General features: G+C 43.8%; 1 protein-coding gene across 15 annotated transcripts in view; it reads right to left on the bottom strand.

Moving 5' to 3' along the window:
• The window catches only part of Anks1b (ankyrin repeat and sterile alpha motif domain containing 1B), a 1,024,799-nt gene that overhangs the window by 60,834 nt on the left and 946,777 nt on the right, over positions 1-17,188 (bottom strand). For 12 of the 15 annotated variants that reach the window (XM_052753096.1, XM_052753098.1, XM_052753092.1 and 9 more), the window contains one exon: positions 16,089-16,268. The exons of the other annotated variants lie outside the window; for them this stretch is intronic. In XM_052753096.1, coding sequence (XP_052609056.1) covers positions 16,089-16,268 — 180 coding nt within the window. The remainder of the gene's footprint in view (positions 1-16,088; positions 16,269-17,188) is intronic. 15 annotated transcript variants of the gene reach the window in all.

The following is a 17,188-nucleotide window of genomic DNA, read 5'->3' as shown; positions in this document are numbered from 1 at the left end:
TGGACCAGACCCACACAGGTAGGAACAAGACCACTTAACAGTTTAGGTAGGCGGCATAGCTTCCCGGCCACTTTTCAGTCATAAAGTTTTCCTTTTATATAAACTAATATCTCATTGGTGGTTCTAACTTTCCCCTTCCTCAGCATGGGCCAGGACACCAGAGGCAGGGAGAGAGGAGGGGTGTGCTCTCTCTTCTTCTGGGAGGATGGGGTGGGTGGTGTGGTCTCTCTTGGTGGCACATCTTCTCTGTGTTTCCTTGGGAGGAGGCCTTGGGGAAAAGATACGGTCTTTTTCATGTGTGAGTCAGACGGCTGTGACAGTTGGTACTACCGTTCCAGCACACACTAGTGTGGCATGCAGGGGAGGGCTCAGCCACCCTGCTTTCTCACTGCACACCCATGCAACTCCCATGGCACGCACACATCCTTGTCACATAGAACGGAAGTCAGCCTTTTGGACTGTTCTTGGTCTCCGCTGGGACACACCTGTCTGTCCTCCGGGGCGCAGGAGGTGCTACGCGCATCCAAATCTAGTTCAGGGAAAGATGCTCCAGTTTCCCCTCTTGGCCAGCACTCCCAATCCAGATGCACATGTCCCCTGGGACCCTTCCCAGCCCTATGCTGGGGGAGCATAAGGGCATACTGCCCTATATTCCACAGAAATGGATGAAAAGTCTCAACCTTTTCCTCAGGGACTCTGTTCTCTGCCTGTCCCTAAGCCTGAGCCTCTGGCCTGGGGACAGGATATGACATTGGCAGGAGATGCCTCACTGACTTTGGGAAACCCTGAGCAGGTGTAACCCTCTTGCATCAGCAGCTTCTCTTTAGGGTGTGAAGTGTTTGGTTTCTACAGGGTAATGCCCACTTAGTGTATCTCCCAACCATAACACGACCAGAGCTGAGCAATGTAGAGAGCACCCTACGCAGCTTTTACTTCACCAATGAATTCCCTCAGTGAAGGGAGAAAAGTCCTTGCCTCTGCTCACATATACTGAAGAGTTCGTGCATGTTTCTGCCTAGGGCAGCTGCTGCAAGTAGCTAGCTTCTGTGGATAAGTAGTCTTAGATGAACAAGGAGTGAAAACTTCAAAACTCCTAATAGTTGTGTGAGTAATTGTAAATGGCAAAAAGTCTGATTTTAAAATACAGCTTAAATAAAAGGAAGGTAGTTAGCTTCCTTAGTTAGGGAGATTTTTATAAAAAGTAGATACATTCCGGATAGCCCAGCTGTTTTGTTGGCAGTAAAGAATTTGCCAGATCTGCTTGCCAGCCAAGTTCAGGTGGGAGAGCTGTAACAGATGAATTCCTAATACGAGATGGCCCTTTTCTTGGACAGGGCCACGAGGCTAAACGCAGGTGAGCTTTCACTACGGAACTCGCTCCATCTACGAAGATATTATTGCAGCACACAACATGTGCTAGGATTAACAAGCTTTGAGAAAGAAAAGAAACTACCAGTGATAACATTTTATCTGGGGTGGGAGGTGTTCTGGAAAATTGATGACTTAAAGCCATTTTTAAATAATTTAAATTATGTGTTCATGAGTGGGCTTGTGCATGTGAGCTCAGTGCCCTCAAAGGCCAGAAGAGAGTATCAAATCCCCTGGAGCTGGAGTCACAGGCCGTTGTCATGGGTGCTGAGATAGTACATGGGTCCTCTGCCAGAGCAGTACACACTCTTAAACATCTCTCCAGCCCCCAAAGCTAAGTTTTAATGAACCTTTAGAACATCTCCATCTGCAAAGAGCAGTTCCTGGCTTACTTAATTTACCAGGTTAACTCATCAGCCCCTCTAAATGAGAGAGGGATTTTCTTTTTCCACAGCTAAATTTCCAGAGGCCTGGAACACAGGAGGCGCTCAGACACATGTAAGGAACAAATGGAATCCATTAGGAGTTCTTGGTAAACGGTAATGTGCTACAGAGACAGTCAGCACTGTTACTCATTATCATTTGCATTCGTCTATTTCATTATTGCCATGTGTGCGTTAGTAAACCAAGTCACTGCCGACACACTTCTAGCAAGATGTCTCAGAGATCAACCTTAGAGAGTTCTTGCTGGAAAAAGAAAAAAAAAATCCTTTTTTTTTTTTTTTTCCTGATGAAGACTGACCACAGGCTGTCACCTTTGCTGGCGAGAGAAGGGACGCCTGTCACTGCACCCTCTGTATCAGAGGCTGCGGCAGAGCATGGAGACAGTTCTGCAAAAGAACATCACTCATCCCTTGGCTCTTTCATTTGCTTATCACTGTTCTCCTACCGCCCTGTCCACATGGACCACAAAAGCTGATTTAGTTTATCTGAGCTGGAATTACTATGAAATCCAAACAAGTGGGGTTTAAGTGAAGATATGGTAGTCTTTTAGTTTTTTTTTTTTACATTTATTTATTTATTTGCAAAAGTATGGAGATCAGAGGACAACCCATGGATTGTGGGTTCTGAGGGTCAGAGTTAGGCCTTCAGCTTCGGTGATAAGTGCCTTTACCCTCTGAGCCATCTTGCCAGCCCATAATACTCTTATAATTGTGACAACATCAACAACATAATTGTACTTCTTTGATGATGTAGTTAATACTCATTAGAAGGCATGTAATTAGGCTGGGTATGGTGGTGCACACCTTTAATCCCAGCACTCAGGAAGCAGAGGCAGGGGGATCTCTGTGAGTTTGAGGCCAGCATGGTCCATCTAGGGAGTTAGAACTATGTAGAGACCCTGTCTCAAAAAGTTGGAGGAAAAAAAAGAAAGGAAGGAAGAAAGAAGAAGGCATATAATTTTCTCTTGGTTCAGAACTTTCCCTCGACACACTTTGCCTGTGTCCTTAAAGCGTACATCTAGACCTTGTTATCTTGTACCTTGGGTTACCATGACACCACTTCAGCAAATATCAGCACAACACAACTGCATTCAAATCTAGCCGTACAACAGAAGGAATGCTTCCAATCTCCAAAAGTTTTCTTGCTAGAGATGGCTTTCTTTTCTACTCAACTGATAGCAATCTAGTCCTTTACAGAAAATCATCTCTCTCTCTCATCATCCATTAGGCCTTCCCTACTGGAACATCCTCAAAAAGAAAAAAAAAAGCTAAATAATCTTCCATTACAGAGCAAAACATTCCTGTTCTATCAAATACCATTCTCCATGCTGAGCTCAGTTCCTTGTTCTTTAAGCAAAGTCTTCACCTGAGGTTGCTCTACTGAAATGGAAAGACCTTTCCAGTGTCCTACTCAAGGCATTTTTATCACCCTGTCTATTTCTTAGTTTCCTATTGCTTCCTATTAGCTAGCCATTCCTGGACCACTAGAGTTCTGGACTCTTGTATCATTTTTGATTATACTAGGTGGTCTTTCCTGGTCTTAAATCCCATATTGGCATCTCAAGTCCAGACCTCTCTCCCAGAACTCCAAACTGGGACACCCAGCAGCTGACTTAACACCTCTACTCAGACACTCAGTTGGCATCTCAACCTGAAATGCCCCAACCCAATCAGCCAGAGGCCCACAGTCCCTCGTTCTCAGTTCTGATCTCACGCTCTATGTCCAGCATCAATCCTCCTGCACGTACTTACTCAACTCTCACTACCTGAGGTTAGCCCTACCTCTTCTCACCCGACCATCCTTTTCTTTCCCAACGAGGTTCGTCATTTCCACTATTATTCTCTTAGTGTATATTTACAATATAGGAACCAAAGCGACCCATGTAAAACAAGAGCCAGACTATGCCACTCAGCTTGCCTTCTCTGAGAAGAAAACCAAAGTCTTCACAGTTGCCTCTAAGGTGCTCTGCTGTGGGATGTTCTGTATGTCAAATGTGTTGCTGATTGGTCAATAAATAAATCACTGATTGGCCAGTGGCCAGGCAGGAAGTATAGGCGGGACAAGGAGGAGAATAAAGCTGGGAAGTGGAAGGCTGAGTCAGAGAGACACTGCCAGCTGCCACGATGACAAAAAGCATGTGAAGATGCCGGTAAGCCACGAGCCACGTGGCAAGGTATAGATTTATAGAAATGGATTAATTTAAACTATAAGAACAGTTAGCAAGAAGCCTGCCACGGTCATACAGTTTGTAACCAATATAAGTCTCTATGTTTACTTGGTTGGGTTTGAGCGGCTGTGGGACTGGCAGGTGAGAGAGATTTGTCCTGACTGTGGGCCAGGCAGGAAAACTTTAGCAACAGTGCTCCATCTTCTGGCCCCCACTCCATATGCTTCCTCTTCCTACAGATCATTCTGCTTTAGAGAGCCACATGCAGACACCTGCTTTAAAGCGTCTGCCGTTGTCTTCGTCCAGATGTGGCAGGGCTGGCTCCCTCATGCCCTGCATTTTCCTCCTAATGACACAGGCTCAGAAAGATCTTCTCTGAGCCCCCCAGCATTTTCTATCCCATTCAGGACCATGTCTCCCATACTGCCAAATGGTTGTTCCTTCAATCAGAAGTTTAAGGTCTGGGGAAAGTTTAGAGCATAAGAAATGAATGATCTCCCTGGTACCCTGACATTCCTCCAAATAGCCATGGGTCACCTAAGGCATGCAAGGACTGGAGTAGGGATCAGCCCTGTTTTTAATTGACATTTATGGAAAGATGACTGCTATGGACATGATCTTTTCCATAAACACTGTCAGAGGGAGCCTTCAGCTGGAGTTAAGAATCTGATGGTGGGTCTCCAAATAAAGTAGGCTGTTGACAGCTCCAGCCACCCAGCCATTCCAATTAGGCTCTGGAAACCTTCAGGGAGGGCTGTTGATGTGGTGTAGTTAGTTTAATAAGGAAACTTCTGTGAATACAGCCCTCCAGCCAGATTCTACAAGTGATGAGAATTTCTGTCTTGGTCTAGACCTGAAAAGAAAAAGGACTCTCTCTTGTTTTTCTTCTGTTAGTGTAATACTTTCACACTTCAGGGTATGCAGAGATTGTCCAGGAAGACATATGAAAGGTTCAGAACGGAAGCTAAAGGAACAAGGAAGCCTGTTCCTCCTCCCAGAGGACAGCACTCCTAAAGCAACACAAAGGTTCAAAGGCGGCAGAAGAAAAGGACACATCACCAGAGGAAGCCTCAGCCTTAGCCCGTGATCTTGGCAGCTCCTTGAGAAGGCCTGATGAGATCTGTCAAACAACACACCCAGCACAGCTCAGCCCCTGGTGCAGACGTCCTTCTAGCAGCTGTGGTCCTGCGGTCCTTGCTTCTGTGTGGGCACTAGCTGAACCCCACCTGGATGCCAGAAACTTCTGTTTCCTCTGAGCTGCATAGAGGCTGTAGGTCAGCATCTGATCACTTCTGTCCATCTCCCCTGGGTGGAGGCCGACCCTCCCACCTTGTGGGCACCCTCACCACTGCATCTGATTCTGATTCTTCACAGCAGCCACACTGTCAGCCTCTCAAGCTCAGCGTTAGCATCTCTTTCTCGTCTCGAAGAGTGAAAGACAGGCGCGACTACGTTGCTGACCCTCTTCACAGAAGGTTTCAGATGAGCTGTTTTATTTGCAGAGAATGACAGACTGAAGAAGACGCCATCTCCCATCCTTTCGCTACCTCTCTGGAGAGCCATCTTACCAAATCTTCATGGTCATGACCTTCCCTTTACGTCGACAATGACGGGAAAGATTCTTGGAAGGGAAAAGTTGGGCTAACTGGTGTTTCTTTAGTGACGGCTGATTGTGGGACTCAATACTGCAGGTGACAGCATTGGAAGCGTAAGTAAATGTAAGCGTAAGCGAACTGTGTGTCCATTGGAAGGGAACAAGTCCTGGCACTGCGTGCTCAGGTGTCTCCCTGCACCTCCCCATACCTCTCACCTTCTCTTCCTTGTTAACTCTCTTCCTGGTTCCAATAGCACATTAAATAATCTTTTCAGCTGCCAGTGTGGCAGAGAACTATAGGTTACGGTATTCCTATCACCTATTTGTTGGTATAATCTATAACCTAAAAGGACAGTTGTAGCTGTCCTTGGCGTGACTCAATTATCTGTAAAATCTCTTCACAGGCAAAAAACACAGAGCGGGATAGAACCAAAAGCTGTCTGTGCATTCACTGGACAGCTCTCTGGGTACGGGAGCTCTCTCTGCTGTGTGAATTTAAGACAATTGAGATCATACTGTTTATAGCAACAGGAGCTGTTGTACGTGTTCTACCTCAAAGCTGAAATGCCATCTCTACTGACACAAACATGTTTCAGGCCAGCAAAAAGCAGAACTATTAATAACTTGTTCAGAAAGGCAGCAGTAGGCTTTTTATCATAGCATGAATTGCTGCAAAGAAACTAGATTTTTGCAAAGTAATGTTTTTTTTTTTTTTTTTGCCAGTAATGTCTCTCCAAAATATACATTATAGTCCTTTCTTGCCAGCAGAGGCTGTCATTTTCTTTATTTCAACTCATTTGTTAACTATATGTTCAACATTTGTTTCTTGCTTCTGGTTAAAAAGAAGCAATGGACAGAGCCATTTGTTAGAGGATGTTTTCCGAGATTCCACCATGTGCTCATTTCATCCTCATGGAAAAATTGGAAAAATCAAGAGCTACCTGAACACTCAATCACCTTGAACGTTGTCAATTTAGGAGGTCTCTGGTAGGAAGCTATGGCTTCTCCTCAGCTGTACTTTGCTCAGTGTCTATTTGATGCACTGGTGGATGATCTGAGAGGTGTGCTTTTCAGGTTAACTTCTTAAGTTTAGTATAGTACAGAGCTGGGAAGGAGCTCGCTGATGAACTCAGTCCAAAGTTCTACAAATGCTTCAACAGTCTAGGATCACTAGACAAAAAACTTGATAAGAAATAATATAAATGAAAAAAAAAACCCAACACCACTGTTAGGGGCTGAGAAGGGAGGGAGGCGTGGCTTGAGCTCCTTGATAGTGGCCGGGAAAATGTCATGGGATGTCGCCTGCTGTATTTACGTCATGACCCGTGAGTTCGGAAGAATTAGTTGTATGCTAGTGGTGCCCAACACGAAGATGCAGACATGGCCAAGGCTGAGGATCCAGGTTGATGTGTAGCTTACATCCTACCTATCAGAAGGATGCTGGCAAGGAATTAGTTAGATAAGGTTAATATAGAAAGGGGAAGGCATCAAATTGCCTTTTGTCTTAATACCTTGTATACTCTCCACACAAATATTCAATCAGGTATAATACCAATATCACAAATATTTTATAAATGAAAATACGATTATACATTTTGAAACATGTAATTCATAGAGATCTTGACACGTTTTATATATCATAAATCTTTTCCCAAGGAAAGCTAGTTTATACCATGTGCAGGAACTGCTTAGGCAGAGTTCGCATTCATAAGGATTCTATTTCCACACCAGTGGAGAGATGTTAGTTTGGGCTTACAAACTGGACTGGAAAATAGAAATAGTTTTGTAAAACAGCTACATTTTTATGCATTTATTCTGTTGCAGTTGAAAAAGCATAATGAAGAGGAAAATTAGAAAGTATCTCATAATAATAACAATAATTTTGAGGATAATCCAAATGCATAGCTTCAGAGTTTCTAAAATGCTTTGACAAATGTTACTCTATTTGTGCTTCAAAATAATAATAGGAGGTCGGTATTAGCTACGCTCAGAGAACCAAGGAGCTGTCCAAGGTGACAGAGGTGGATTTTTTTTTTAAAGGCTTGACTTCATTACTTCAGATCTGAGAGTCTAAAAAGCTCATCGAATTAAGTACAGAAACTGAAATCAATACCCTTATAACGTAACTAATTTCTATTGGATATTGGCAAAATTAGAAAAAGTGAGTTTCTTCAGTTGCTCACTGTGGCTATTTCTGTCTGCTTGGAAACCAACCCTGCTTCTGGTAAGAGGAATCTAACTGTCCATGTGGAGAGCTCCCTCCCTTCCACATCACACAAAGAAACACACACACACACACACACACACCCCTCTACCTCTATGATTAGCTTAGAGAGAGAAAATTGATCCAAACCAGACTGATCTGAACTGATAGGACTCAATACCATACTTTCAAGATGGAAGGATCAACTCTCTTTGATGTCGGTTCAAACTGAAGAGGAACCGGGCTTGAAACTCCCCGGATGTAGGGGAAGCTTATTAGGGAAAGGAGTCAACCCAAAGGAGTATAGAAAATCTCAGAGAAATGATTGTGGGGGTTTTTCCAGCAAGCCACAAGCACTACAAAAATCCTAAGATCAGTTCCAACGAAACGGGGTTTTCAAATATTGTCCTATTTATTTATTCAGTTGGAAATAGAAACTTTTCTATTGACTTTAAAAAACAAGATAAAACAAGACAAAAACAAAAACAAAATGGTCTGGTTTTAATCGGCAACAACCCCTTGGCTAAGCACCAGCACGTAGAGCAAAGGCAGAAACACCAGAGCTTAATGATCCTGGCTGTAAGAGCGCCTGGACTTCAGAAGGACTTGACTCAGTACAGCCCTTTCCATGGAAGTCATCTTGAAGTGTTTGGTGGTTGTTGTTACTCGCATCCAAAGAGTCCTTACTGACGTGGTTCTTTAGTCACATACCAACAGAATTAACTTCGAGAGGTGTGTGCCACCAGCCCTATTTCCTCTACATTAAAAAAAAAAAAACTTTTCTTTTATTTTTATCACCAGAAAAAGAAAAGGGAGAGGAGAATGATAGAATTCTCTTAGCCTTTAAATTTTTAGCAAGGTCAGATTATAACAGCTGAAACTCTGACCCATGGACTCAAGAACTGGACTGAATATAATGAGGAGCATTCCAAAAATTTAACAAGTAGAAAAATAGCCTGGTGTGTGTCTTTGAGAGCAAGCTGCTCAATGTCAGCAGGCCTCAGGCACTACGAAAACCACAAGGTCAGTTCCATTGAAACAGGGTTTTCAAATATTGTCCTATTTCTTTATTCAGTTGAAAATAGAATCTTTTCTATGGAGTTAAAAAAAAGGTCTGGTTTTAATTTCTCTAGAAAAATGACTGGAGGTGTTGAGGTCTGACTTGGGTCTGTGGGGACAAACTCCAGCAGTCTCATTTGCTTCTTTGACAGACTTAACGGAGAACAAAAGATTCCAGATGTAGAATACAAGGAGTGAACCTCAAGGGGGCGGCTCTCTCATTTCTTCTGATTATGTAAAGATTCGATATGGGGATAAAAAAGACCCTGACCATATGGGCATTCCTAAGCCCAAAGTTGTCAGATCTAGAGGGTGTACTTTGAGAAGAGGCGATGGACTGAATAAATTAATAAAGACAGCGCACAGCACTTTAGGTTTATATCTGTTTTCTACCTGGGTTTAGTGTGAGGCCTTCAGCAGCAGGAGTAGTCGGTCTGGCTTCTTGGCTCATAGACAGCATCAATATCTCTGAAGCTGAGCTGTCAGCTTGTCCACTGGACCAGCTGTCAATCAGGAAACTCCTATGCCAAAGGGTTTATTCTTAACCTTCTTTTTGGTTGCATATTATCTGCCCATGCTTAAGTCTGAAGAGTTTCTCTTTAGACCATGGAAGAAAAACTTGAAATCATGGGCTGGCAAAGCCTTTATAAGTAGGACCTCTTTGATGGAAAAATCTAAATTAAAATGGAGTCACTAACCGATGGACATTGGAAAGTATCTGATGTAATACAGCAATAAAAAATTGTTTCTTCCGCCGGGCGGTGGTGGCGCACGCCTTTAATCCCAGCACTCGGGAGGCAGAGCCAGGCGGATCTCTGTGAGTTCGAGGCCAGCCTGGGCTACCAAGTGAGTTCCAGGAAAGGCGCAAAGCTACACAGAGAAACCCTGTCTCAAAAAACCAAAAAAAAAAAAAAAAAAAAAAAAAAAAAAAAAAATTGTTTCTTCCAACATAGCTGTTATTTTCTGAAGGCTCATTCTGTAACTTCCCAAAATGCTGAGCCCTGGGTAGAATTTCCAGGAGAAACACGTCTTTTCTCTCAGGAGAAATGGGATAGTGTACATAAATAACAAGCTTTCTTCTCTTTTCAAAGAGGGATAAATACTTTTTTGGGGACATCTGTACCTCTCTAGTTAAGATTTTTATGTACTCTGTGTCTTTTAAAAGTCCAAAATTTCAGGGCTGGTGCTATAACCTGGTCATCTTACCATGAGAACATGAGAACCTGAGTTCGGATCCCCAGCACCTTGTAAAAAGCCCTGCATAGCAGTGTGGCCCTGTCATCCTAATGCTGAGGCTCTCTCGGGGCTCACTGGCCAGCCAGCCTAGTACACTCAGTGAACTCCAGGTTCAGGGAGAGACTGTCTAAAAAATAAAACAAAACAAACAAACAAACAAAAAACATGTGGGTTGATTGAGGAAGATACCCAATGTCACCCTCTGGCCTCAACAAGCACAGATGTATCAGTGCCCCTCCCTACACATGCACATATACATACAACACACACATATACAAGTTCTAAATTTCATTTAAGGAAAAAAAAGTCCTCTTCTCACTTAATGTTTTATACAATCATGTCATAATATATTATTTCCATAGGATTTCCTGGGCTGTATTCTTTTGTGACTTGGAAGTGGCAGAGACTGATTCCCCCATAGGTTCATATATTTGAATGCTTGGTCTCCAGTTGATAGAACTATTTGGGAAGGATTAGGAGTTGTGGCTTTACTGGGGGAAGTATGTCCCTGTCTGGCTTTAAAGTTTCAAAAAACCCACATCTCTCGCAGTTAGTGCTCTCTCTCTCTCTCTCTCTCTCTCTCTCTCTCTCTCTCTCTCTCTCTCTCTCTCTCTCTCTCTCTGTCTGTCTTGTAGCTGAATCTCAAGATGTGAGCTCTCAGCCACTGCTCCAGTGCCATGTCTGCCTGGCTGCTGTCATGTTCCCTGCCATGACAGTCATCAACTAACCCTCTGAACTCTAAGTCCCAAATAACCTCTTTCTTCTTTAAGTCGCCTTGGTCTTGTTGTCTTATCACAGCAATAAAAAAGTAACTAAGGCAAACTATCTCTGCCTGTCTGTCTGTCTATCATCTATCTATTAACATCCATCCATCCATCTATCCATCCATCCATCCATCCATCCATCCATCCATCCATCCATCCATCCACTATGCGTCCTTCCATTCAGCCTTAATAGTTTATACTATACTTTCACACATATTATCTGAGAAGCAGGCATTGTCTACATCTTAAATCAAGTAAAGTTCAGAAATACATAATGACTTGGTCCAGGTTGCACAGCCAGAAAGAAATCAACTCAGAACCCAACTGAAGACACCCTGAAGAAAACAGTGTCATTGTTGAAGAAACACCCAGGCAAGACTGTCTGTGTACAGAGTCTACTCTGGCCCCCACACAAAGCTTTCTGCAGACACAAGAAGACAGAATGTTGCCAAGATGGAAAAAGGGTCTACTTTGTTTGTTTGGTTTTCAAGACAGGGTTTCTCTGTGTAGCCCTGGCTGTCCTGGAACTCGCTCTGTAGACCAGGCTGGCCTTGAACTCACAGACATCGGCCTGCCTCTGTCTCCCAAGTGCTGGGATTAAAGGCATGCATCACCACCATACGGCTCAAGAGTCTCTACTTTATCTTCTGTAAACCTCATAACTTTTTATCTAACAGGTTTCCTGATGGCAACCATGAGCTGACTCATAAGGTTTCCACTAAGCTATTCGTGACTTCTTCCCTGTGCTACTTGTACCTACATATACGCATTACAACACGTGGGAAATTGCTGTTTGTTGAACTGTTCTCAAACTATTTTATAGCACTGGACATCAGGGGCTATTGGGGAAGAAGGCTGACAGAAGGTCTGAGTCAGAGTAAACTGCCACCTATTTACTGTGAGGCACAGCCCTCACCCACCTCAGTGCAGATAGACTGAGACTCAATAAGAGAAGGGTACGGGAAAAACCAGTAGGGAAAACAGGGACCAGCAAGGACAGTGGCAACAGGGCCCCCACATGGGTGTTTCCATTTCCTTCCCTTTGATAATATCAAAAGAATGGAGATCTGTGGAACTAATACATGTAAAGTACTTCCAAATGAAGAAGTAATTGATCTAGTCATACATATTAAGTAATTCATCGTAGATCAAGAAATATTAGGCTTTCAACTGAATTAACTTTCTAATGAATTAGAAACAATTTGGAAAAGGCCTTTGGAGTGCCTAATATCTGCTCCAGGCAATATTGCGGGGCTTTGTTTTCTTTTCATAACCATGAGAGCAGTCAAAACACAAGGAATTCCACGCTGTGGATTTTCCTTGGTAACCTCTAAGTTGATGCTGGTGCAGAGGAATGTGTTCCTCTTACTGTTTCTATATTTGTGAAAACATACGCAGTATTTCATTTTCCCGTGAATTTCTATAAATGGCCACTGCATTGCAGCTTGTGGGGACTCTTTGCTCTTTTCTTCCCGAGTCTAAGACTATCCCTCCTGAACACCAGAAATCCAGCCTCCTCCTTGGTTCACTTCAAGAGTACATTGACTTTTCCAAAGTGTCATTCAAGAAAACTGCAAAGTGTTGCAATTAGACCCTAAATACTGGGGCTATTTTCCTCCATCTGGTGTATTTCTCATATTTACGTTTACTGCCTCATCTTCACGGGAATTAGGACATAATACTGTTCTGTCATGTATGAGATGCACATCAGCAGTGTGGAGGGCACACTGCTACAAAGAGATAAAGCAGATGCCAAGGTCCTCGGGAAATCAAAAAGCACCGTACACACGAAGGTATAGTTATGTAAGTGTGAGTGCGACATTTATTTCTAAGGGGTAGGGAAATGGAGATCCATTTCATAACTTCCGGGCTAATGGGCTCAGTTTAGAAGCACAGGCCAGGGAAACAACGTTTTCAGTACGGCAGAAAGAAAGACCATTGTCTAGAAGTGCTTACATCATTGTGCTAACTTTTCAAAGTGCTATTGGTGTTGGAATCAACTGTGCTTTTCACACTGGATGCCAGAGTAGTGTGTTTATATTGTGGTCAAAGCAAACAGCAGCCACAATATTTGCAAAGCACCTATATTCCAGACGGACGGACGGACCGACCTATCTATCTATCTATCTATCTATCTATCTATCTATCTATCTATCTACTATCTATCTATCTATCTATCTATCTATCTATCTATCTATCTATCTATCATCTATCTATCCTGTGTATTCATGTGTATGTGTGTGTGTGTGCACATACATGTGAGTGCAGCATGCCACAGTACATATGTGAAGGTCAGAGGAGGGGATCGAGTCGGTTGTCTCTTTCCACATGTAAGCTCCAAGGACGAAGCTAAGGTTGTCATGCTTGGTGGCCGGTACCCTGACCCACTAAGCCATCTTGCTAGCCCAAGACAGAGATCTTTCATATTGGTTTAAATTGGAAATGGGGGAATTAAAATACTACCCTAGCATTACATTTTCAATATCCACTAACAAACGAGTTTGATAGGTGGAATGGATATTATGCTGATCTCGATTTAATTTTGAGCTCAGATTCTTTCTTTCCTGAAGCAATGTAGATCTTCTGGGCAGATTTCAAGAAGGCAAAAGTCCCGTGAGTTACTGCAGCCACTTAGAACTTGAAGGTTTTTGGCCTTGGAGCCCCAACAGAGGGGCTCAGGTGAACAAGAAGATGTAGAGGGGTTCCTAAGCATGAGACCCTGTCTCGGGGATCTTCTACTAACTGCACCCCCTTCTTTTAGCAGTAAAGAAAGCGAGTTTAAAGGTGGACTTCCATATTTTATGGAAACTAGAGAGGGGATTAACCCACCTCTTATAAGCCTCTTGGGAGAGACCCTTGGGGGAGGGGCACTGGAACCACGCTGCTGGTTGGAAAGATGCTTTCTTATAGGGATTTTAACTGCTAATTCCAACCCACTGAAACCCAAGTTGAGTAGCTCAACGTACAAGTTCAGGGCAAGATACGGTCTGGGGCAAGTGTTTTAGACTGTTTAAAAAAAAAAAAAAACAGATTTCAAAATTTTGTACAAAATTTGTACAGCAAATGACTCTAACTCCAGCTGGGGAAGATTAAGGAAAAAAAAAAAACCAACAAAACAAAGCATCAGCTGAGCACCTGACTATAATTAGAGTCAGGTAAATTGCACCATTCAAACAACAAAATCACCAAGTGCATTTTGAACGGTTAAGGTTTCGAAATGGCACAATTTTAAGCAGTATACAATCATTACTCCACGATTCTTGTCCTTGCGAGCAGATTCTCAAAACACATTCCCAAACTGAAATGAATACAGCCTAGAGAACTGCAATCCCAGGATCTCTTTTTCTTATTGATCAGATTCTGGGAGTTCTATCTTCTTTTTTTTTTCTCTGCAGCTAAAGTGCTATATTGAACTGCAGGATGCTAGACGGCGTCTAATAAGCTCCGGGCTGCCGACAGAGCCTCTGTCTCCATCAGTCATTCGATCCCTGTTAGCTGGACCCGGGAGGTAAATACCTATGCTTGCACCCCTTCTACCACAGCCCATCAGCCGGCTAATCTCACTCTGCTTTCCGCTTTCCTCACCTGGCCAGATAAAGGCTCATTCAATTTTCTCAAGGCAAGACAAGTTCCCAAAAGGGATGCATTTCAGGGAGCAGTGACAAGAAAAAAGGATGCGGGTTATCAAAAGTATTCCTGGCCCTGCTTGGGATTCTGAAGGAGAAACCAAGGGAACGATTTTGCCGGGTTACTCTGAGTGTTCTGACAATAGACAGAAGAGTAATTAATTCCTCTTTGAAAAGACTCTGCCCTCTGTGGAGAAATTTCACGAACGATAGGAGTAGCTGAGGCAGGTAATTTTTGGTTACTGAAGGTGCCTCCGTCAATAATCGTTAATGCTCATTAAAGACCCATCCTGTCTTACCCGGGAAGACAAGGGTTCAGAAACGACTGAATTTTAATGACTGTATAAAGGCCATGTGGTTCAAGGTTGAAAACCATGTCTCTGAAATGTTTCCATTAGGTGAATTGAACCACACGTGTCCCCAAAATACTAAGAGCAGGACACAAAAGAGTGGCTTGAGGAGGAAGTTCCCATCCTCTCTATTTCAAAGAGCTTCCGCTGAAACAGCAGCAGATTTACAGACAATACCAACACCACAGAGAACAGGAAAATGATCCTCTTCTCCTCTCTCCCATATTCCATCCTATTTAACAAAAACCGTAAGTCCCGACACCGCCATTCCTGAGAACAACTGGGTATTGAGAGAGAGCGTGGCAGGCCCTCTCTCCCCAAGGCATTACGTAGTCCTGCTTTCTAGAACATTCTCTTCACGTATTTCTTCCTTGAGTTAAAACACAGAGTGTCTACCAGAGACTCTCAAAAACACAATCTCACTAAACAGTTGAGAAAAAAAAAATTAACAACTGAGCCAAAACAATCATAGTCAAATTTTCACCTCTGAGTGCTCAGCTAATGTGTGGGAGGCAGAAGGCAGGCTCTCAGAACTTGGAGCTCAGCCTTCAACGACAAAGTGAAGAGCTGATTCTGCCCATGGCTGTCCATACATCCTTAGCTCCGAAAGGTCGGGGGGGGGGGCGCAAAGTTGCAGAACAAGCTGCCCATCTGACATGGATGTGTGTCACCATCTAGTTAGGACCGACTCGAGTTTCTGAACAGAGATCCAGGGACACAGTAGAGTGAACATTTGTACCAAGGAGGGAAGGGCTGGCCAACAGAGCTCTCTTTCCAAATATCTGCATCAGGCAGCATTGTTATTTCTAACTGTTGAAGGAGACAGTGTGAGATGCTGTAACTACTCCCACTAGGGGGGTTCACTATAAACACGTGAGCTTGGGAGGAAATGACCTCACATGAAGCTATTTCTTTCCCCCAAACCTGTGCTCCGCCAGCCACATTTAAAACCTAGAGTTTATTATTCCTTTTGTTGTGACTTGATTCTGACTCAATTATATTCCTTTTCCACAAAGACCTTGTGAGAGCACTGAGACCAGCTGGTTATAACTAATTCACTGAGAGCGGGGTTCAATGATATATATCTCCATCTCCTAGAGGGGGCTGGCTCAAGCTAGTTCAAGAGAGCACAGGATGCAGCAACACTTTATAAAAACGGTCAAGTTCAACTTAGGCGTGGATAGTAGGCCTCCGTTGTGAGCTACCGCCCAGTATTTGAACGCGTTACCTGCCGCGGGTGAAAGGCAAACACGTCACAGAGGCTGCGAACACCTTACCTGAGCCATCTGCCTCTCCAGCTTGGATCGGGGGATATCATCAAAGTAGTTCTCAGTTCTTCTTCTCCTTGCATCGCCCTGCATGATAATGTGAGGAACGTCTAGGGAGCCACCAGTGGTGTAAGTGCTTTGGCTAAGTGATGGAGACAACTGAGGAGGAGTGTGATTACCACTGGGTTCCTGAATGGAAATACATCATGAAATAAATACCATGCTCTCGTGGCTAGCCTTTGGTTTCAAAAAAAAATTGTGAAATACGAACACAACACACTATGGGGGTGGGGGGTGGGAGTAGCTTTCATTCACCTGCTGGGGTGGCCAACATCCCATTGGTAATTCTACAGGGGGGTGGGAGTAGCTTTCATTCACCTGCTGGGGTGGCCAACATGCCACTGTTAATTCTATGAATGGTGTGGTGAAGCCAATACTCCTGCCTCCCGCTGGCTACATGCCAAAGGTTTAAAGTATAAAGAATCACATGGTTGTCGTTTTTTTTTTATTTTCTATTTTTATTTATTTCAGTACTTGGGATGATCTTAGGAAGGAGGTTCATCTCTGTGGGGCACCCCAACACTATCGTGTGTTTACCGGGGATGGGACTGTGGGCAGCACATCCTCACTGCGCCGGATGCCGTGACAAGAAGCTAACATGGGACTAGATGGGTCCTTGGTCCTCCCTCTACCAAAGTGTGATGTGACACAGGCCTGGGAAGTGGACACAGTATGGCAACACAGCATGTCACGCGACGTACAGACTGCGGAGCAATGCGTATAATGACAGAGGATGCTTTCCAACAGCAAAGACAACTCTAGCTGCAGACTGGCCGGAGGGTGCAGGACGCAGTGGCTGCACTCTGGAGGACTGGAATCATGAGATTCTGCAGGCCACTTCTTCCCCTGACTTCCTTTGACAGAGTTAGACCCACTTTTGCTAGGATTCCCTCCCCCCACCCGCCCAGTCTTTAATTATTATCTCCATAAGTCTTTTCTTGGGAGTCAGGGTGAGCGGTTCAGAAGGGAAAGGCCGGGGAGCTGTGTAAACCGGAAATGACTCCTCTGAAGAGATCTCTCAGTGCATTTACATGGATGGTGCTCGGAGC

Source organism: Peromyscus californicus, unplaced genomic scaffold, assembly GCF_007827085.1.
Source record: "Peromyscus californicus insignis strain IS unplaced genomic scaffold, ASM782708v3 Scaffold_24__1_contigs__length_46423439, whole genome shotgun sequence".
NCBI lineage: Eukaryota > Metazoa > Chordata > Mammalia > Rodentia > Cricetidae > Peromyscus > Peromyscus californicus.
This window is presented reverse-complemented; position numbering and strand designations above follow the sequence as displayed.